This window comes from Ciconia boyciana, chromosome 22 (assembly GCF_034638445.1).
Source record: "Ciconia boyciana chromosome 22, ASM3463844v1, whole genome shotgun sequence".
NCBI lineage: Eukaryota > Metazoa > Chordata > Aves > Ciconiiformes > Ciconiidae > Ciconia > Ciconia boyciana.
The window spans coordinates 3,552,566-3,572,728 of NC_132955.1; the positions used below are offsets into that span (position 1 = coordinate 3,552,566).

Sequence of the window (20,163 nt, forward strand, 5' to 3'; positions counted from 1 at the left end):
ACTAAAAACACATCCACTAAAACACGACGGTGCTGGGTACATTCAGCAGAAAAAGGGATGGGATTCCCCTTAGGGGACGGGGGGGGAATTAAAAATTGGGAAGAAAATTAAAGGAAAATCCCAAATGGGGGGGGGAGGAGGTGAAGGAGCCAGAGGGATGGACAGACGGACACGGGGGGACACACGCCGGCCGGGTTCTCTTCAGGGCCCCGGTCCCAGCGGGGACACGGGGGGATTGTCCGTGCGGGGGCACCCGGGTTCACTCCCCCCACCCCGGGGTTGGGGTCAACGTCCCCAAAATGGTGGTTTTTCAGCCCGATTTGAGGTGAGAGGCTGTGACAGGGGGTCTCTCCCCCCCCCCCCCCCAGCATTGAGGGGGTCCCCAGTTGTGTTTTGGGGTGACTTAAGGTCTTTGGAGGGGGCTGGATTGGAGGTGCTGAGAGAAGCAAACCCGGGGGGGGTCGTGGCTGGGGAGGGGAGAGGGACCCCCCATTGCAGCCAGAAAAACCCCAAACCTGCAGCTTGGCCCCCGCTTCTCTCCCCGCCCCCCCGCCACCCGCTGAGCTGAGATTTGGGTGAAAAGAAGAGAAAAATGGCTAAATTAAAGCACACGAGAGAAAAAGCCCCCCCAGCCTCCCCTCCCCAGCCCGCCGGGGGGAAGAGGTGCCCCACCCCCTCCCCTGGGGCCCCCCAAATCCTGTCCCCCAGCCCAGCTCCTCTCCGGGGACAGGACAGGGGGGGACCAGAAGAGACAAACCTTGTGCGTCCCCCCCCCGCCCACCCCCAGAGTGGGGGTCTGGGGGGGGTCCCCAATCGCACTGGGTGTTTTTTGGGGGGACGGGACGGGGTGGGGGGACGGGAACCCTGCAGGGAGGTGCCGTGGGATTGCTGGTGCTCGTGTCTGCTTAAAAAAAAAAGGGGGGGGGCCCCTGGACAGGTGCTGCCGGGGCCCCCCCCCCACGCACCCACCCCAGTCCCCGCAGCCCCATCCCCCTCCCGGGGAGGGGGGCATCGACCCCCCAAAATAAACCCAATCCGCACCAATATTTACAGCATGGCTGGGGGCGGGGGGGTGGCAAACTGGGGGTAACTGGGGCAACTGGGACAAGGGGAGCGCTGGTCCCCCAGGGGTTTGGGGCGAAGGGAGAGGAGCAGCTTCACCGGAGATGGAGGGGAAAATGGGGGGGGGGGATGTGGGGAAATGGGGGGGGAAGAAAAAATAAAAGATGGATCTTTCTCGTTTTATAAAAAGGAAAAAAAAAAAAAAAGAATAAAATAAAATACAACGGCACAACAACCACCGACAACACAGAGGGGTGCTCCGGCAGCACCCCCGCGCCCCCCCCTTGGTCACGCTGAGCAGCCGGGACCCCGGGCGGGGGGGAGCCACGCACGCCGCGGCCCCGGGTGCCCCCCGCCCCGGCACACACGCTCGCACGCTCGCACACACACGCACGCCCGCCCCCCCATCCATCCGCCCCCCCACGGGGACACGCCGGGCGGTCACGGTCCGTGGCCGGTGCTCCCAAGTGCCGTGGATGCAGAGGTCCCGGTGAGCTCCCGGTGCAGCTTCCAGACTGTACAAGGGGGGGCTTTTTTTCTGGGGGGGGGGGGGCCGAGACGCTGGGGGGTGCGCAGAGAGGGGGGAAGAGACATCGTCCCAACGGCTGAGTCCTGAGCAACTCGGCTCATGCTCCGCGCCCGCTGCTTGGGGCAGGACGGGAGGGTCTGCATGGGGGGGTGGGTTTTTTTTTTTCCATTTGTGGGGTTTTTAATAAAAAAAGGGGGGGATTTTTTTTTTCCTCTGTGTTTTTGTTTTCTTTCTATAAAGTCCGGAGCTGGTAGCGAGGGTGTGAAGGGGGCGAGGACAGGGCGACCCTCTGAAAATAATGAAATCTCCAAAACAAAAAAATCATCGCTTCCCCTCCCTCGGTAAGGGGAGAGTAAAGGGGGGGTGGGAGGGATGGGGGGGGCTCACCCCCTCCTCTCCCCCCAGCCCAGGGGGGGAACGGCCCCCGGCTCCCCCTCCGTAGTGTGAGCTTGGCGGAGGGGTCCCTCCGGCCCCCGCTCCCCGGGTTGGGGGGTCCCACGGGGGGCTGTGGCTCGCCGGGGGGGCAGGAGGAAGAGGAGGAAGGAGTTTTGGGGGGCTGGAGGGTGGGATTTGGGACCGAAACCGAGAAACCAAACGACGTTACTAAGAGCTTGGCCGGATCAGTTGGAGTCGGAGTCGGAGGAGTCCCCCGAGGAGGAGGAGGAACTGCTGCTGCCCTCCGAATCGTTGTCATCCTCATCCTCATCATCCTCGTCCTCGTCATCCTCGTCGTTCTGGGGAGGAGGGGTGGCAGAGAGGACGGGGGGTTAGCGGCAGGGCGGGGGGCCCCGGCTGCCGTCCATCATCTCCCCCTTGCCCCCTGCTCGCCCTCCCCGCTGCGGCACGGGGGGGTCCCCAGGGAGCGGGGGGTGCAACCCCATCCCTCCCGCCGCTGCCACCCCGGGGGGGGGGGGGATGGAGGAGGGATGCGGGGCAGGAGTGAGTTTGCAAGGGCTCAGCTCGGGGGTGCTGGGGCGGGGGGGGGGGGGAGCGTGCCGGAGCAGCGCGCGGGGATCCTACCCTCACCTCTGCCACTGCCTCGCTACACGATCCGAGGTAGGGTACCCGACCCGCCTCGTGCCTCAGTTTCCCCCCTCTAAAGCCAGGGAAGGAAGAGGCGTGAGCTGAGACCAACGAGGGGGTCGAAACACCTCACCTGTCCGGTGGCGAGCACAAGGCACGGACACGGTTTCTGGCCCCAGCGCCATCCAGCATACTCTGATTTCAGTTGCACCGGTGTAAAACTTTGACTCTGGTGACTTACTCGGCATTCACACTGGCGCAAACGGAGCCGAGACCAGACTCAGTATCTCCACCAGGAAAAAGACAGGAGATTTTTCTCTGCTCACTGGGGGCTCTGCACAACCCGCACCTCTACGTCCCGAGGCTGCTCCTAACTACGCCCCGCGGCTGCTCCTCACACCCTCCCCGGGGATGCCGGACGGGGGGGTTGGGGGGGGGATCCCGTTCCCCTTTGCCTCCCCGTGTCCCCCCGCTTCCCGGGAGCTCCTCCGCCACGGTCCTATCTGAGCCCGGGTGCGGATGCCCCCCAGCCCCGGAGGAGGGTGAGGAGGGGCAGAGCGAGTGGTACAGGAGCGGAGCGGGGCCCGGGACGGCCCCGCCGCCCTCCCCGCGGCACGCAGCGCAGCCTCACCTCGTCCCCATCCTCGCTCTCCTCCTCGCTGCTGGACTCCGAGGAGTCACCACCTTCCTCTGACGAGTCGCCGTTGTCGTCGTCGTCGTCCTCGTCTTCGTCGTCGTCTTCCTCCTCCTCTTCCTCCTCGTCGTCGTCCTCTGACTCCTGCGGGGCGGGAGGAGGTTGGTTGCGGGCGGGCGCCCCGGGACACCAACACCCATGGGTGCACCACCCCATCCTTGGCCATCAGCCCTTTGGGTTCCTCCATCCACTGAGCGGGATCAGGTGGCTCCTACCCTGCACCTTGCCTGGGAGCCTCTCCCCATTTCTGTTACAAACAGCCCCAAAAAGGCTCCCGGAGTGGGTGCAAGGGGATGTCGTAGACTGCAGGGGTGGCAAAATCAGACCTGGGTGGGTTTTGAGCACAGATTTGGGGAGGGCTCTCGGTTTATTGTCTCAAGGAAAGGGCAGGCAGCAGAAAGCACCAGGGATGCCTCGAACAAGAGGTCTGGGTCCCCCCGGGACGCCCTCCCCAGGGAGGAGGGTGCTGGGTGTCCCCGCGGAGCACGGCTGTCGTGCACTCACCGACTTGGACTGCATCGTTGGCTTCATCTTGGGGTTGGGGCCCCGGATCTTCCCTATGCTCTTGCGTTTCTGCAGGGGGGGGGAACAAAGCAAAACCATTCAGAGCTGCAGGGGTTGAGCTCGGCTCCTTCCCAGTGCCCGGCACGGAGAAAACCCCGCTGCCGAGCTGCTACGGGGGTGAATCCCTTTGAGGGGCTCTCCTGAGATCGACTCATCTACCGCACAGCCTAACCTCACCCACGGCTGATCCCAGCCCAGCCCCAAGCCCCCACGTCCCCCCCACGGCAGTGCTGGGTAGATACTCACGTTGGAAGTGTGTTCCTTGTAGGCAGCCCGCTCCTGGGGCGAGAGGCTCTGCGGAGACAGGGGAGACGGTCAGGGCGCAGGGAGGGCTGGGCAGGCACAGAAAGGGGGGCACGGAACGGGGAAGGACTCCAGCACAGGGCACCCCCTCCCCACGTGTATATTTTTAAAGGTCCTTTAAGTTACAAAATGCCAAAAAAGGGTCTGGAGATGGTGGTTCCCAGAGGAAGGCTGCGAGCAGAGACCATGCCAAGCATCCCCAAAGACACCCAACCCCAGAGCCCCCCAGTGCCCCCCACCCAGCGTGAGGGTCCGATGCTCACCTTGAGCCAGATGTCGAGGTGCACCTTGTACTGTTTCTGCTGCTCCTCCGCCAGTTTTTTGTAGTGGTCCTTCTGGCCCTGGGAGATGCGCTGCCAGCGGCTGCCGATCTCCACCATCCGCTCCTTCAGCGGGAGGTGGTTCAGCTCCCCGTTCGACAGCAGCTCCTGGGAGAACTTCTGGTAACCGTTCCTGCAAGCACAGAGACCGATCAGACGGCGTGCATGGAGAACCAGGGTGTCCACAAGCAACCCGCACTAACCACCAGCCATGGGTCCAGCCCATGCTCCCTCCACCCCAGGGCTGCTCCAGGCTCTTCTGCACCAGCCCGCTTGCCCAGCTGGGCCAGCCAGACCCAGCTTTTCAGAGCCCAGACCCCAGGTACTCACATAGGGGGTTTCTTCGGCTCTCCCTGGAACTTCATTTTCTTGGCGGAGTTGGTGGAGCACGGAGGGGCCCGCATCTCGCTCAGCTCCCTCTGAGCCAGAGAAGAAAGAGGGGTCAGGGAGACAGGGGCAGCGCTGCCGCGAGGGCACGGCGAGGGGTGGGAAGGAGCAGGGACCCACCTCGTATCGCTTCTGATCCTCCGCCGCCTTCTTGATCCACATCAGCTTCTCCTTCTTCTCCATGTTGTTCCAAGTGGCCTCCATGGCCTTTAGTGCCTTCCCTCGGTCATTCTGCGGCACAGACCCCCCCCCCCGCCACGTTACAGATGCACCCAAGATGCCTGGGACGCCAGGGTGCTACCGCCGGCTCTGCCACGGACCATGGGGCACCCACTCCCTTGCTGTGACCCCTGTCCTCCCCACGGCTCCCAGACCCAACCTGTTGACTCGGGTGTGAAAGCAGGGGAGAAGGTGCAAGGCAATTCCTGCTGGTGGGAGTGATGATCCCACTTCCAGCTCCATTCCCGGCCCACTCCTCACCTTGAAACGAGCCAGGTAGTCTCCGATGACGCTCTGTTGCCAGATCTCCTCGGCCGTCTTGGGAGACTCGGGCAGCTTCCCGCGCTCCTCTTTATCTGAGCCGTGCTTCTTCTCTGACTGCGCCTTCATCGCCGCCTCCCGCGCTTTGTACTTGGCCTGTGCAGGGGTGCATGGCGGGGGTGAAGGGGCAGCACGGCCACCCGGGCACAAGCCCCTGGCCACCAAGCACCAGGAGGGCAGGCAGCAGGATGCTGCAGCTTCCCCCAGTGTTGTCCCCACGGTGGCAGCTTCCCCCCAGTGCTTCCCACCGTGCTGTCCCCATGGTGGCACTGGCAGCCCCCCACCATGCACACCCACATCTCAGGACTTCCTCCCATCCCCCCCAAAAAAAACCCATCAAGCCTTTAAACTGAGGCTCAAGGACCCTCCAAGGTTTCTTAAGCTGCTGAGTTTTGACCCACCAGGTCACGAGAGGGAGAGGGCACAGCTGGGGGCACCCACTGGTGCCATCATCGGCACCCGGGTGATGGCTTGCCGGAGCTGTGATGCTCCTGGGGACAACCGTCCCCCAGCTGTGGCGCCTGGGGGTGAGCAAAGCCCCTTGCAGCAGAACAAGGACAAACAGCGTCCCCCGGGCTGCCAGAGATGCCCAACGGGGAACACGAGGGCAGCGGAGACGGGGATGGAGGAGAAGGGTCGGGGACAGTGCCAACCTTCTTCTTCTCGGAGAGGTCATTCCACATGCGGGCCAGGAGCCGGGTCAGTTCGCTCTCCGACAGCTCCGGCCGCTCCTCCTGCAGCTGCTTCCGCTTCTCCTCCGAAAAGATGAACATGGCGGAGATGGGCCGTTTGGGCTTCTCTGAGCTGGCCTGCGGGAGGGACACGGGGCCATGGGTGGGGGTGAGCACACAGCGGGACCTGCCTCACACTGGCAGCCTCCAACCCCCGGAAAAACATGATGAAAGAACCAAGGAAGGAAGCCCCCAAAGCACCCTGAGATGCCAGCAACCCCATCCCGTGTCTCTGGCACGTGCTGCCCCATCTCCAGTTGCCGCTCTCACCTTGCCGGTCTCTGGTGAGGACTTTTTGGATGCAGGACTCGTCGCCCCTTTCCGGTTGCTGCCCAGCATCTTCTCCTCGCCTAGTACCCGCTGCTGCTCCTCCTCGGGCAGGCTCTGGGTGGCACAGGAGGAGAGACATGGTTAGATGGCCCAACGCTAATGAGGCTTTGATTAATCAGGGAACTAATGCACTCAGTTGTCCTGATCCAAAAGCCACCCAGCCAGGGCCGACGTCAGGCACTGCAAGCCTGGGTGCGCAGCCTGGGGGTCCCCATGCCTGCGCTGGGCAACGTCCCTCTTCCCCAGCTCTGTCCCCTCCCTGGCTCAGTCTCATCTACTTCCTCTCCGCAAAGGCAGGGTGGGTAGGTGCCCAGATCCGTGCACACCCCTGGGTTTTCCACCCCCCTGCCCTTGCAGACGCAGCTGGGGCCGCGTCACGTCCGCCCGAGCACGATGCTGGGGCGGCCTCGGTGCAGCTCCCCCCGCCTACACCCCGGCCAAGGGAAGGAAGCGAGAGACTCGCTGACACCTGCGCGGCCGCAGCCGCTGATAGCAACCCCTCCTCCGGCACCAGCCCTCTGCTCACCCCCAGCTTCCTCTCCTGGGTGGGGGGGGCCTGTCCCCACCTCCCAGTGCCCAACTGGAAGACACTAGGTCAGGCATTAAGGCCGCTGAGGAAGGGTCAAGACTACGTGCAAACATCTCTGCCCAGCACCCATGGCTGGGTCCAGCCACGTTTTGCGGGGAGCAGAAGAGGGCAGCACCAGTGCAGCCCCCGTTTAACCCATCTCAGCCCCTGGCCAGGGCTCCCTCCCCGTCTTTGGGGTCTCCAGCACCCGAAGGCTGAGGCACCCCCACGTCACTCACCTCCAGGAAGCGGAGGAGCTCAATCTCGTAGTCTTTCTTTTTCTGGAGGGAGACGGACACATGCGGTTACACAGAGATCCCTTGCCCCATCCCTGCCTTGTGCATTCCCCGACCCGGCCTCAGCCCCCTCGGCAACAGCATCCTCCACCCGGACCATCTGCAGGTCCCACACACATGGACTGGGGAGACAGAGGACCAAGGGAGGTGACCGAGGACCACAGGGGGAATTGGTGGTCAAAACGACAAGAACAGGCACTGAGGAAGGGCGAGGGGCTCATTTCCAGCGAGATTCGTAGCCCAAGCTCTCCCATCCTGCTCCTCCCTCCCCATAGCACTGGTGCCCATCTGCCTGTCCACCCGTCTGTCCATCCTCGGCCACTCACCTGATCACACTTTTTGTGGTACGCGTCCTTTTCCTTCTGGGAGAGCAGTTTCCACTGCTGGCTGCACAGCACCATCCGCTCGGTGCTGGGCACGTCTTTCATGTTGGCCATCAGCTCTGCACAGTACAGGGAGTAGCTATTCCTGCAACCGACGGAGGAACCCAGCATCAGGGACAACCTGCCCCGCTCGTGTCCCCTCTGAGGAGCTGGCTGGGTGCTAAGAACCCCCTAAGACTCCCCAGCTGCCCTCTGGGTTGCACCGGGCAGTGAAGTGCTGTGCCAGAGGTGTCTGCATTTTAGGGAAGCTAGGGGTCCCAGATTAACCCCTAACCCGGAGCATGCAGCATCACCATAAACCTTGCTCAGATTCTCTGCAAATGTATATCTAATGTATATTTAAGGACTGGTTTAATGGGGTCATCGACAGCCCATGCCCATGGTCCCAGAAATGATGGGGGCTCTCAAAGCCAGGCAGAGCCCCAGTTTCCTCGTTAGCAAGAGCCAGCATCTGCCCGATAGCTCAGAGAGGGACACATCCCTGCACCCGAACGGGGAGGGACAGGACTCACGGAGGTGGCTTTGTGGGTCGTCCATCAAACTTGTCCTTGAGCTGGCGCTCAGCCTTGGTGAGGGTGGAGCGGGTGATGCCCTCCTCGCTGATGTTCAGCTCGGGGTGCTTCTGGATGTAGTCACGCATGATCTCCTGCAAAGGACGGAGAGCAGTCAGGAGAGGGGCTCTGATCCCCGCCTGGCTGGGGGCCGGAGGAGGAGGAAAGAGAAGCCAACCATTGCCCTAATCATCTTCCCAGGGGTACTTCTCCCTTCCCCGAACGTTGCTGGAGGAGGCAGGGCTCAGACTCGCTAGGGACCTGCAGGGATCTGGCTGAACCCCCATGCTGGCTATCGGTGAGGCTGGCTAGCTGCCGGCGGCTGCGGCCGGGAGGCAGAGTGGCTCTGAGTGAATGTAGGGACGAGTGTGGAGGGGAATGGGTGAGGCTGCTCCCTACCTCGTACTCCTTCCGCTGTTCCAGGGCCTTATGAATCCATTTCAGCCTCTTTTTATCCGAGAGTTGAGACCACTGCTTGCCCAGCGACTCTTTCACCTCCTTCGTGGTGGCCTGAAAACCCAAAGCCAGAGGTGAGGGCAGAGGGGTAAAATCCAAAAAAAGAAGAGGGGAAAAAAAATAAAAAGAGGCAAAAATAGTGTTGCCTGCCATCTTGTCCTGGCGGCACCCCGCCTGGGGCCGCACGGTGGCTGCAAGCCGAGCTCGCGGCCGGGGAAGGGGATGCGTGCGAGTGTGGGGCATGGCCAGAGGTGGATGTGCTGGAAATCTTTCCTGCCCTGACTCAGGCTGTGGTCACCCCTTCGACTGCAGGCAAAAAGTGGGGTCTGTATCCCCGAGCCTCTTCCAGATGTGCAGAGCCCCTTCTTACCTCCGTCCAGACTGCTGGGAGCTTCTAGCGATGTCTTCCATCCCGTCCCCCCCCTAAAATGCTTCTCTCGTTTCCCCCTCCTCTCCCCCAGCAGCGGGGTAAAGGACCCCTCAACACTCACGCTCACACACACTCCCACCCACCGTACTCACATCTGGACGCACTTTCAAGTAGATCTTCTTCTCGTGGTTGTACCACAGCTGCTGGGGGGTCTTGGGTTTTTCAGGGACGTCGGATTTCTTGGCGTTCTGGATGAGATCCGGGTGATCTTCCCTTTACCCAGCAGGGAGGCGGGGAAGGGAGAGTGTTACGGAGGTTGCAGGTGGAAGGAGAGCACCCCCTAAATCTCCCCGCTAAGGGGTAACCATCACTGCAGGGCTGAGCCTCCATGGGCTCAGCTACTGGGGGGGTCCCCGAAAAAGAGCAGGAAGGTTTTAGGAGAGATTCGAGTCTGCCCCTCCTGGGGGAGCATCAGCTACAAGCATTCCCTTTAATGTGCTGGGCTGGATCCCTGGAGCAGCGGCAGGTCATCGGGAACGCCAGGATCCATCTGGGTCACAGCGACCACATTCAAAGGGAAGGTCTAGGGGGAGCAGGGTGGTCGCTTCAGCTTTTAACAGTGCCGGTGGCAAGGCTCCTGTCCTCCCCTTGCAGGCCCTAACCCTCAGGTGGCTGGTCTTCCGCTCTCTCCCCCTCGCCGAGTTTCCCAGCTGGAGGGCTGCTCTCAGACACTTTTTCCTTGCTCTTTTTTTTTCAGCACCCCCCCTTCCCTTCTGCCTTCAAGCCGCAGCGCCCATCAGGGCTTCCTCCGTGAGCTACACACAGGAGGGGAGACTGGGTCTGCCTGGAGGGGCCTGGGAAAAACACCGGGGGCTGCCTGCTCACCTGAACCTCGCCAGATTCCTCTCAAACTCCTGCTTCTCTCGCTGGAAGTCCTGGATGTATTTCATCTGGGGACACAAAGCCACCAGGGAGGTGGAGAGGGACATCAGCACCGGGGAACGGGCAGGCAGATACATCCCTGTCGGCCCTGCCGGGTGGGCACCCCGCCACCCCCAAAGGGACTCGAGGGCTCTCCAGCCCATCAGACTGGTCCCGCAGCTCCCAGCCGAGGGTTTCCAGCCTGCCCGGGGATTCAGAGGCAGTATCTCCCCCCTCTCCCTGCACCCGAGCAGCCCTGGGCAGCCCTGGGCAAGAGGGCACAGCAGGACTTTGTGCCCTGGACCTTTCCTGCTGGTGGTAAATCTACACAGGCTGAGAGCTGGGGCACCCAAAACGCCTGCCCGGGCTCTGGCCAAGCCCAAGGCCACCTCCAGAGCTGGAGGGGAGACGGGCAGCTCTCCTCCCAGCATCTCCCATGGCGTGGAGCAGAACCTGCCCCTCCTTCCCCTGCTCGGACAGGGCGGTCACAGCAGGGCATGGGATTTAACCCCAGCGTTAAATACAGATCCACCCAACAGCAAAGTCATCATCCAGGTCCGTCTGGAAGAGACGGACCAACGGACAGACCCAGCCAGCCTCCACCCCACGGATCCTGGGAACCAGGACAGGAAAAGGAAAGGAAGTCTTACTGGTCTGACGGGACTAAACAAGCACCTGGGTTTCTCCCATCGAGAGCCGGATTAAACCCTCACCAGGCAGAGGCTGGGCTCTGCTGGTTTTACTGGGAGAGCTGGGCAGGCAGAGCCCAGCACGCAGAGGCACACAAGTGGGAAGGGGTTTGCTGACTCCCCCCATACCTTTTTCTTCTCGGGAAGCTCCTTGTATTTCTTGGACAGGATCTTGGTGAGATCCAGGTTGCTCATTTCGGGGTGAAGCTTGGCATATTTGGCCCGCTTCTCCATGAAGAAGCGGAAATAGGGAGTCAGGGGCTTCTTGGGGAAGTCGGGGTGTTTCTGGGGAGACAGCAGAGTGGCAGACACTGAGTGTGGAGCCGGCGGCACCGCAGAGGGCACAGCCAAACCCCGCCGGCTCCCAGCTCCCCCCAGTACTGGGGGAGACCTGTCTCCATCCAGCCCTGCTGGTGATCCAGCTCCCTGACATGGGAACACCCTGGCTTTGCAGGCAAGCACGGGGGAAAACGCTGGGAACAAGGGCTCCCTTCTCCAGGAACTACAATATCCCAGGGCTGGGTATCTTGGGAGCAGCCTCCAGCCATCCAGAGCTGTTGGCACAGAGCAGTTGTGCTGCAAGAGGGGAAACTGAGGCAGGAGGAGGGGACAGGACTCACCTCCCGGGGACAGCCAGTGGCAGAGCATCGGCTGCCCTGGGGCCACCCGGCCGAAAGCAGCACCCCACCCGACCCGGCAGGCCAGGAATAGGACGGCAGCTTCCCGGCCCCCCCGGTGCTAAACTTGGATACAGGCTGCCAGCAATACAGCCGGCCATATTAAATGTACCCTGGACTTGGCCCGGGCCCAGAGCCTGTGGCCTCTGGAGCCTTGGGCAGCCGGCCGTGGGGATTACGGGCAGTGAGGTGCCTGCAGGGGCTCTGGGGGCAGAGCCACACGGGTCTGGGCTGCCACATGGGTGACAGCCCCCCATCCCGGGGAAGGAGGAGGTCCCCCTTTAGGGACCGACCCCAGTTCCTGCCCAATACCTTGAGCTTTTTGCCCTTGTAAGGATTCTTCACGTGCTCTTCAGCGTCCATAATGAGCTCCGTGAGGGTCCGAAACTTTCTCACCTGCGGGGTAATGAAGGGCCACAAATGTGAACAGGCTGTGCGTGGGGGACAGGGCAGATTCCCGCTCGGCACCGAGACACGCCTGGCACGGCATAAACCCACAGGGTTTCGTAACGCCACTGTGCAAACGACCCGTCCCGGCGCCTCCGAAGGGTTCACAACACCGACGGCAGCGGGACGGTGTCAGCACTAAGGGCCGAGGACTCAGGGCGCTGAACTCGAGCGATTCAAACAGCCCTGGGAGGTTATCGGGACGCTCGGTCCCTCTCGCAGAGACCCCGCCGAGCCCCGTGCGGCTGTCGGTTACCTCGTTAGAAATCTCCATCCATTTCATCTTGCACATCTCCCCCGAGAAGTCCTTGAAAGCCACTTTCTCCCAATCCAGGTGGGACTCGGTAGTTTTGAACTTGCTCCCGTCGTTGGAGGGCAGATTATTCTTCATGCACTCCAGCAGAGTCAGCATGTCCTCCTGAGACCAGCGGTCTGAGCAGCAAAGAAATAGACTTAGCAGCAGCGATGGGCAGGCAGCCTTCCTGGCAGGACACGGGGACTACAACTCCCAGCGTGCAGCTCCGGACCGCACGCCAGGACACGTAATCTCCACATGCTGCCTCTCGAGATTAAAGATCAAAGGGACGTGGCTGTTTCCATCACCCTCAAGCAACTTTCTACAGGCCAAAACAATCCGGGCAAAGCTAGAAAATCCACTCGGTGCAAACCAGAGAGACTTGCTCATCCCAGTACACCATCAGATAAGGTGATGGCTCTGCCGTGCGGGAGCGGAGGGCTATTTCCTATGCACGGGAGCGAAGCCCTGCGGAGCGAGAGGGGAGTGACATGCTCTCCAGCCAAGGAGGAAACTGGGAAACCCACTTTCTAAGTGGAAAAGATGTGTCCGGAGCAATGGGAAACCCCTCAGCGCTGCTCTTCCTTCAACACGGAGAGCCTTGCCATCACCTGGGACCTAGCTCCATGTTGACCTCTGCCAAGGTCAAAGCTCAGAGACCACAAAGCGGGGGGGTGGCAGAGCCCAGCACAGCCCCCTGCCTCGCAGCGGGGACCCTGACGGCACCGGGGTGATGGTTATGCCACCCCAACATCCCCCGAGCTGCTGGGAGGAGCGTCCCCAGCTCTCACGTGGACAAGCTGCCGGGATGGCGGGACGGGCGCATGGCAAAGCCGGGGCGCCTGGAGCAACCGGGAGGCCAGGACGGGCAGCAGCCCTGTGCCGGGACAGGCAGCAGGCAGGATATCCCAGCACCGAATGCCCCATCCAGCACCGACTTTGGGGCTACTTCCTGGCCAGGGGAATTCCTCTGCCAGGCTCTCTGCCCCGAGCTTCCGCACCAGCTGGGGAGAGGAGCCCTGGGTGCTCTGCGAAGATGGGTGGCCCTGGGGAAAAGCAGCCCTGGGAGCGGAAAGAGAGGTCCCCGGGGACAGGCTGGAGGAGGAGCAGAGCCCCAAGCCGCACGCCCATGAGGCCCTGTCTGCTTCAGCCCGGGACAGGCGCCCGAGCCCAGGGGCTCCCCAGGCGCGGGACTGGCTCTCCACGGCATCCCCTGCCCCACATCGCTGCCGGGCAAAGACTGGGGCGTTCGGAGCTGCCTAAGGGACACAGAGCATCCCGGTGAGACGGGGACAGCACAGCCGGTCATGGATTTGAGGGGAGCATCTCTCTCTTCCTCCATCCCCAGGAATGAAAAACAAGCCACCCAGAAATACCCGGCTGCGGTTCTCCCTCCGCTCAAACGCCACAAGCACGAAAACACCACCTCTGCCTCCTGCCTCCATGTCCTGCCTCTGCATGGGTCCGGCAAAGGGCAAACCCCTCCTGAACCCCAAATACGAGCGAGGGATGTGAAAGGGCACATGGGACACGCAGCCGGGGGGGAGCACAGCCAGGACCTGTCTCCCCACCCCATGTCACCTCCTGGACCTGCCAGCTGGGGGGTCGAGGAAGGAACAGTTTGGGATCTGGCCGGTCTCCATAGTTACCTCATCGGGTCCGTTAGGGATTAATTGGAGGGGCGAAAAGATGGAAAGAGCCCCCCCCATAAAGCAGGGAGCCCAGCAGCTCAGGACGTGTCTCCACACTCCCGGCTTCAGAGCCCCGAAATGTCACGAAGGGGGAAAAGAGATGGGAAACCCTCGTCCCCCACAGTGCCTCCGGTGCCTCTTTTGGGCACCGAGCCCAAAATTTTGTCATCCTATTTTTCCCATCCACTTTCCAGGACCCCCCCCCCCAGGAAAGGACCAAGGAGGCAGAATCGGGCCGTGAAGCTGGTGCCGACTTTACTTGCAGAAATCAGGAGAAATAACCGAAAGCAGCACGGCCACGAAGATCAAGTGGGGAGGGAGAAGGGGACGAGACCCTCCCAAACCTGCCCCCCTCAACAAGCCCCGTGCCTCAGATTCCCCCCTCCAACGCAGGAACGCCTCGAGACCTTTGGCCCGGCGTGACCCCCCCACCGGCAGACGGCCGAAATAACCACAGCCCACAGGAATACGTAAGAAACTGTGGAAACTTCCCAAAACCCTCCCTGGCAGCGGGGTGGGGACAGCGGGGACCCCACACTCAGCCCCCCCATCCCTCCGTCCCCCCTCCCTCCGGCTGGGGTTTGCCGAAAAACGCCGGAATTGCGGAGTTCACCCGCCAAGATGAACGGGGTTGTCTGTGCCCTGGGACCGATTTATCCCCGGCTCTCCTGGCATCGGCCGGGCCGGGTCTATATTAGGAAAGCTGCCCCGGTGTAATTAAATCCATCTAAAGACCCGGCGAAGGACACGTGCTCCAGCCGGGTTCGCTCAGGGCAACAAACCGACTGCGGCAAGGGAGGAAAGACGGGGGGACCAGGCGGGCGAGAGGGGCTGGACCGCGCTCCCCGGGGTTTAGGGGGGGCCCAGGGAGTTTTTGGGTGGTGGGGTAGCGGAGCCCCGCTGCCCAGGTAGGCTGCCCCAAATAAAAACGTCCCTTTTTTCTTGTTTTCCTCCCCCTTTTCCAATAAAAGCTGAACCTCTGATGTCATCCCGGGGTCTGGAAGCCGGAGGCCCAAGGTAACGGCTCGGCTTTTAATGCAGCCCAGATGTGAACGGCAAAGGCAGCACCTCCTTGTGCCAGCCCCCCCTCCCACCCCGGCCGAAACGCCAGCCACCCAAAAAGAGCATCCCCCACGCCACGAGCCGGTGGCCGTCCTTCGCCGGGGCCGGAGGGGCTGCCGGTACGCCGGCGCGTGCATCCGCACGCTCGCACACGTGTGTGTGCTCCCCCGTGGCAGAGCCGGGATCGGGAGAGGCAAATCCCCCCCTCGCCCCCCGGCACAGTCGGGATTTGCCGGTGCCCGCGCAGCTCCTCCATCCCTTGGACAAAAGGGCCACCCCGAGGTTGTTTGTTTGGGGTTTTTTTGGTTTGGTTTTTTTTTTTCTTTTTTAAACGTGGCAGCGGTATCCCCGTGGGACCCCCGGTGTGGTTGGGGGGGGGCTACAGGGGGGGGCTCACCTTGGTTTTTGGGAGCTGTCATTTCCAAGTCTGCAGGGCACTCGGCTTCGCCGTTCATCCTCCACCTGCCTGCGCCCAGGACGGTCCCCGCCGGCTCCCTCGCGCGCTACCCAAGATCGCTCCCGCTCGGCTCTGCAAGCAAAGGGAGACCCCCGCTAGGCACCCCCCCACGCCAGGGCGGACCCCCAACCGCTGACGGGGAGCGGGGGGCCTGCCCCAGGTGTCCGTGTGGCTCCCCCCAAATGAACGAGGTGCTGGGATCCCCCCCCACACCCAGCCCTGCGAGGTTGGGGGGGCGGGGGGGCCTTGAAGAGGGGGTGCAGGGCAGGGGTAATAAGGGAGGAGAAGGTGGGTGCATGGGGGGGTCCCAGAGATCCTGGGGGGTCAAGGAGGGGGGATCCTGGATGGTGGCATGACCCCCGTTCTGGCGGGGGGAGGAGAAAAGGGGTGCGTGGGGAGGGGAAAAGGGTTTGGGGCAATGTCCCCAAGGTGGGGGGCAGGATCCGTGGGGGATCCCCACAGATCCGAGGGGAGAAGGGTTCAGGGGATCTCTCTGAGGTGGGGTGGGAGGGACCCATAGAGCCAGGGTCAGGGGGATCCGAGCCAACAGGGCTCCGAGGGATCTCCCAACGGGGGGGTCACCCCCCCCAAAAGGGGGGTCTGCAAGGAAGGGACACCACAGATCCAGCGAGATCCTCCCCGGGGGACAGGAGCCAAGATCCAAAGGGAAAGACCTCCACACGGCTGGGGGATCGGGGCTCTCCCGAGGGGGAGGACAAACTGGGGGGGGGAATATTTCAACATGGGGGTTCCAGGGGAAGGATCCCCCAGATCCCAGGGGTTGAGCCGGTGAGAGGCCTCGGTGGGGGGACCCCAGAGCTTGGGGGAGCAGGATGGCAGCCCGTGGCAGGGGCAGCAGGGCCGGAGGCCTGCGGGGGATCGCCCGGGGAACAGGCCGCAGGCCCGGGGAGGAAGGCCGGCCCCAGGCCCGAGGGGGTCCCGGGGGAATCCAGGCCTGGGGGGGATCCCAGGGGAGCCAGGCACTGGCGGGGGGATCCTGGGGGGACACAGGCCCTGGGGGGGTACCGGGGCGGGGACCCAGGCCCTGGGCTGGAGGGATGATCACCCTGGGGGTGCAGGACCCACCAGGCCCCAGGGGGATCGAGGATTGCCCTGGGGGACGATCGGGGAGAATGGGGGATCGCCCCGGGGGTGCAGGCCCCACCAAGCCCCAGGAGGGGATGGGGAATCGCTCCAGGGCGGGGGATCAGCCCCCGGGGGCGGGTGGGGATCCCCCGGGGTGGGATCAGCCCCCAGGGTGGGAGTCGGGGATCGCCCGGAGGGGTGCAGACCCCGCCAGGCCCTGGGGGACGGGGCATCGCTGCGGGGGTGGATCAGCCCCGGGGGTCGGAGCTGGGACCGCCTCGGGGGGGATCAGCCCCCGGAGGGGTGGATGGGGGATCCCCCCGGGGTGGGATGCAGACCCCCACCCCAGCTCCAGGGAGGGGGGAAATCAGGGACTGCCCTGGGGTGGGATGAGCCCTCGGGGGGGGGGATCGCTCCAGGGTTGGATCAACCCCCGGGGGTGGATGGGGATCCCCCGGGGTGGGATCAGCCCTCGGGGAGGGGGGGGGGGATCGGGGAGCGCCCGGGGTGAGATGAGGCCTCGGGGGGGGGGGGGAATCGCCCCGGGTTGGATCAGCCCCCGCGGGGGCGGATCTGGGACCACCTCGGGGGCTGGATAGGGGATCGCCCCGGGGTGGGATCAGCCCAGCCCCCGGGGTGGGGACAGGGGATCACCCCCGGGGCGGGGAGGGGTGGGGGTGTATGGGGGGTGTGCAGCCGGGGGTGGGGGAAGGCGGGATCGTGGCAGGGGAGGGATCCATCGGATCATCGCGGGGCGTGGCGGGGGCGATCGCGGTGCGCGCGCAGAGGGATCCCCCGTGTGTGTGTGTGTGTGTGTGTGTGCGGGGGGGTGGTGGTGCGGGATCCCCCGGGGGGGGGGGGGGAACCGGATCCCGCGCCTAGAGGGGGGGGGGAGGGAGGAGGAGGAGGAGGAGGAGGAAGAGGAGGAGGAGGCGGGGGAGGAAGGGGCCGGGCCGTCGGGCGGAGGCGGGGAGCCCGCACATGCCCTGCGCCGCCGGCCAGCTCCAGTCTCCTCCTCCGCCAGGCAGCAGGAACCGGGTGGGACCGAGCGCGGGCGGCCCCGGCGGCGCCTCCCCGGCCCCCTCCCGCCCCCGGTTCCCACCCGGGCGCCAGCGAGCCGCGCTCCGCCGCCTTCCCCCCCCCCTCCTCCCCGCCAACACCCGGGCAGACAATGGAGGCGAGTCCGGGGGGCCGGGGGAGCGGAGAGGGGCCGGGGGAGCGCGGAGCGCTCCCCGGCCCTCTCCGCTCCCCGGCCCCCCGGAGCGCTGCGCCGCGGCTTCCCCCCCCCCCCTTCCCCGCGGCTTCCCCATCCGCCATCCCCCCCATCGTTACCGGCCGGCGCGGCCGCTCTCCGCCGCGGCACACAATGGCCGGGCTGCGCCCGCCTCCGCCCGCCGCTCCTTCCCCTCCACCCGTGCAGCCGGCGCGGTTATAAAGCCGAGACAAACCCACCTCTCCGGGCTGCAAGGGGGAGGAGGAGGAGAAGGAGAGAAGGAGGAGGAGGAGGTGGTGGTGGTGGAAGGAGGAGGAGGTGGGGGGGGAGCTCTAGCCGAGCCGCCGCAGCCCCAGCCCCGCGCCGGAGCCGCTGGGGGAAGAAGAAGAAGAAGGAGGAGGAGGAGGAGGGGAAGGGGGCGGGGATGCCCGGCTGGGGGCGGCCGGGCAGCTGCAGCGAGCCGGGCGAGGGCAGCGCGACCTCCCCGCACCGACCCCCGGGGAGCGGCTCCTACCCAATCCATCCCCCCTTCCCACCACCGCCGCCCCTCCTCTCCTCCCCCCTTCTTCCGCGACCCCTCCTCGAGCCCAGAAACACCCACCCACCCAGCGGGGGCTGGAGCCCTGCTCCCGGTCCGGAGGGAAGAAAGGAAGAAAGAAGGGGGGAAAAAAGCGGAAAAAAAAAAAAAAAAGAAAGGAGGGGGAAAAAATATATATAAAAAGAGAATAAGGGGGGAAAAATAAAGCGCGGAGGGAGGCGGGGGGGGGAGCGGACGAGCCCGGGCACGCACCCGCCGGAGCGCGGCGCCGAGCTCCCCGCCGCGGCGCGGGACTCACCCGGGCTGGGGAAAAACAACCGCCCAGCGCTGGAAGCCTGCCCCCGAAATCCAGCTGCGGCAGCCGGGGAGGGAGGGAGGGCGAGCGGGAAGGAGGGAGGGAGCGAGGAGGAGGAGAGGGAAGGGAAGGGAAGGGAAAGGAGGGAGGGGGGGGCACACCGAGGCCGCCGAGCCGTGCGCCCCCCCCCGCCCCGAGCCCCAGCGCGGTGCCCCCCGCCGGCGCGGAGCGGAGCGGCCCGGAGCGGGCGGGCGAGCCCCGGCGGCGGCTTCCTGCCCGCGGGGCCTGCGCGAAAACGAGCCTTTTTTTTGTTTGTTTCCTTTATAAAAAATCCCCCCCCAAAAAAAAAAAGAACCCCCGAAGCCCCCGCTGGCGGGTGCGGAACCCCCCTTCCCGGCGGAGCGGCGGCGGCGCCTTACCGAGCCCGGTGCGCGGCGGCGGCGGCGGCAGCGGGAGCCCGGGGAGGAACAAAGCGCCTCCTCCAGCCCCGCCGGCGGAGCGGCGCGGCGGCGAATGGCGAGCCCGGGCGGCGCGGCACGGCACGGCGCGGCGCGGCGCGGCTCCCCCGGCGCAGGCACGTACCTGCGGGCCCGCGGCTTTGGGGGGCCGCGGCTCGGCGGGGCCGGGGCTCGCTCGGCGGGGCCGGGGCGGGGAAGCGGCGGTTGAACGGCGGCCAGCTCTGCAGCGCTGGCCCCGGGCGTGGACGCGCTCCAGTCCCCGCAGAGACGATCGCGCTTTCCCCCGCCTCCATGGCGCTGCGTTTTCTCTTCCAATCAGCCGGGCTCTGAGCGCCGGGGTCCGCCGCCAGCCTCCGCCGCTCCCCAAGCGGCACCGCCGGCCGCCGCCGCCGCCCCGCGCTCCCGCCGCTTTCGCCGTGTTTTTTATTGCTCTCTTTGCTTTTGCAACACTGTGGCGAGAAGAAAAAGAGGAGGAGGAGGAGGAGGAAGGAGAGAGGAGGGAAGGGGGGGGGAAAGGGAAAAAAAAAAAAAAAATCTCCTTACATGTGCAACAATCCTCGCCCGGCGTTTGCATAAAAAAAAAAAAAAAAAAAAAAAAAAAAGAGAGAGAGAGGAAAAAAAAAAGGTGGGGGGGAGAAGCGGAGGGGGGGGGAAGCCGAGCCGAGCCGCCTCCCGCCCCGGTGGGTCCCCTCCGACTCGGCGGGGAGCGGCGGGGCCGCGCTCCCTGCCCGCCCCGCGGCCCCGGGCAGCCCCGGAGCGCCGGGCCACGGCCGCGGAGGGGGATTTCCCCGGCGGGGCGGGCGAGGGGCAGTTTCCTCCCCTCCCTCCGCTCCCCTCTCCCTTTCTCCTCTCTCTCTCTCTTAATTTTTTTTAATGCAATTTCTCCAACTCCACCTTTGTTGTGCTGGGCGTCATTCCCCGCAGCCAATCCCGGCCGGGCAGCTGCCTGCAAATTACCGGCCATCCCAAGCTGCCTGCAAATTACGGGCTATCCCAGGCTGCCTGCACACTACCGGCCACCCCGGGCTGCCTCCACGGTACCGGCTGCCCCGCTGCCGCTCGCACGCTACCGTTCGGCCGGGGCTGGCTGCGTGCTACGGCCGCAGGCCGCCCGCATGCCGCGGCTGCTCCAGGCCGCCGGCGCGTTCCCGGCCGCCTGCGCGCTACCGGCGAGCTCCGGCCATCTGCACGCTACCGACTGCCTGCGTGCTACCGGCGAGCTCCGGC

The 20,163-nt window shown here is 64.6% G+C and overlaps 1 protein-coding gene across 16 annotated transcripts; it reads right to left on the minus strand.

Annotated features, from left to right (window-relative positions):
- Nucleotides 1-1,789: 1,789 nt before the first annotated feature.
- Nucleotides 1,790-19,782, minus strand: UBTF (upstream binding transcription factor). Of its 16 annotated transcripts, none has more exons than XM_072885563.1 (22): nt 19,480-19,782; nt 15,287-15,418; nt 12,098-12,273; nt 11,707-11,790; nt 10,847-11,002; nt 9,993-10,057; nt 9,251-9,380; nt 8,681-8,791; nt 8,243-8,376; nt 7,674-7,815; nt 7,291-7,332; nt 6,424-6,537; nt 6,076-6,231; nt 5,363-5,518; nt 5,003-5,113; nt 4,826-4,914; nt 4,439-4,628; nt 4,119-4,166; nt 3,813-3,881; nt 3,246-3,392; nt 2,748-2,867; nt 1,790-2,325 (listed from the first exon to the last, which is right to left on the minus strand). In XM_072885563.1, the coding sequence occupies exons 2-22, from the start codon at nt 15,342-15,344 to the stop codon at nt 2,212-2,214; spliced, it is 2,412 nt and encodes an 803-aa protein (XP_072741664.1). In that variant the 5' UTR covers nt 15,345-15,418; nt 19,480-19,782; the 3' UTR covers nt 1,790-2,211. The 16 variants fall into 16 exon arrangements, with proteins under 16 accessions (XP_072741664.1, XP_072741660.1, XP_072741661.1 ...); XM_072885559.1 differs by lacking the exon at nt 19,480-19,782 and adding an exon at nt 19,061-19,390; XM_072885560.1 differs by lacking the exon at nt 19,480-19,782 and adding an exon at nt 18,898-19,048.
- Between the last annotated feature and the right edge of the window lie 381 nt (nt 19,783-20,163).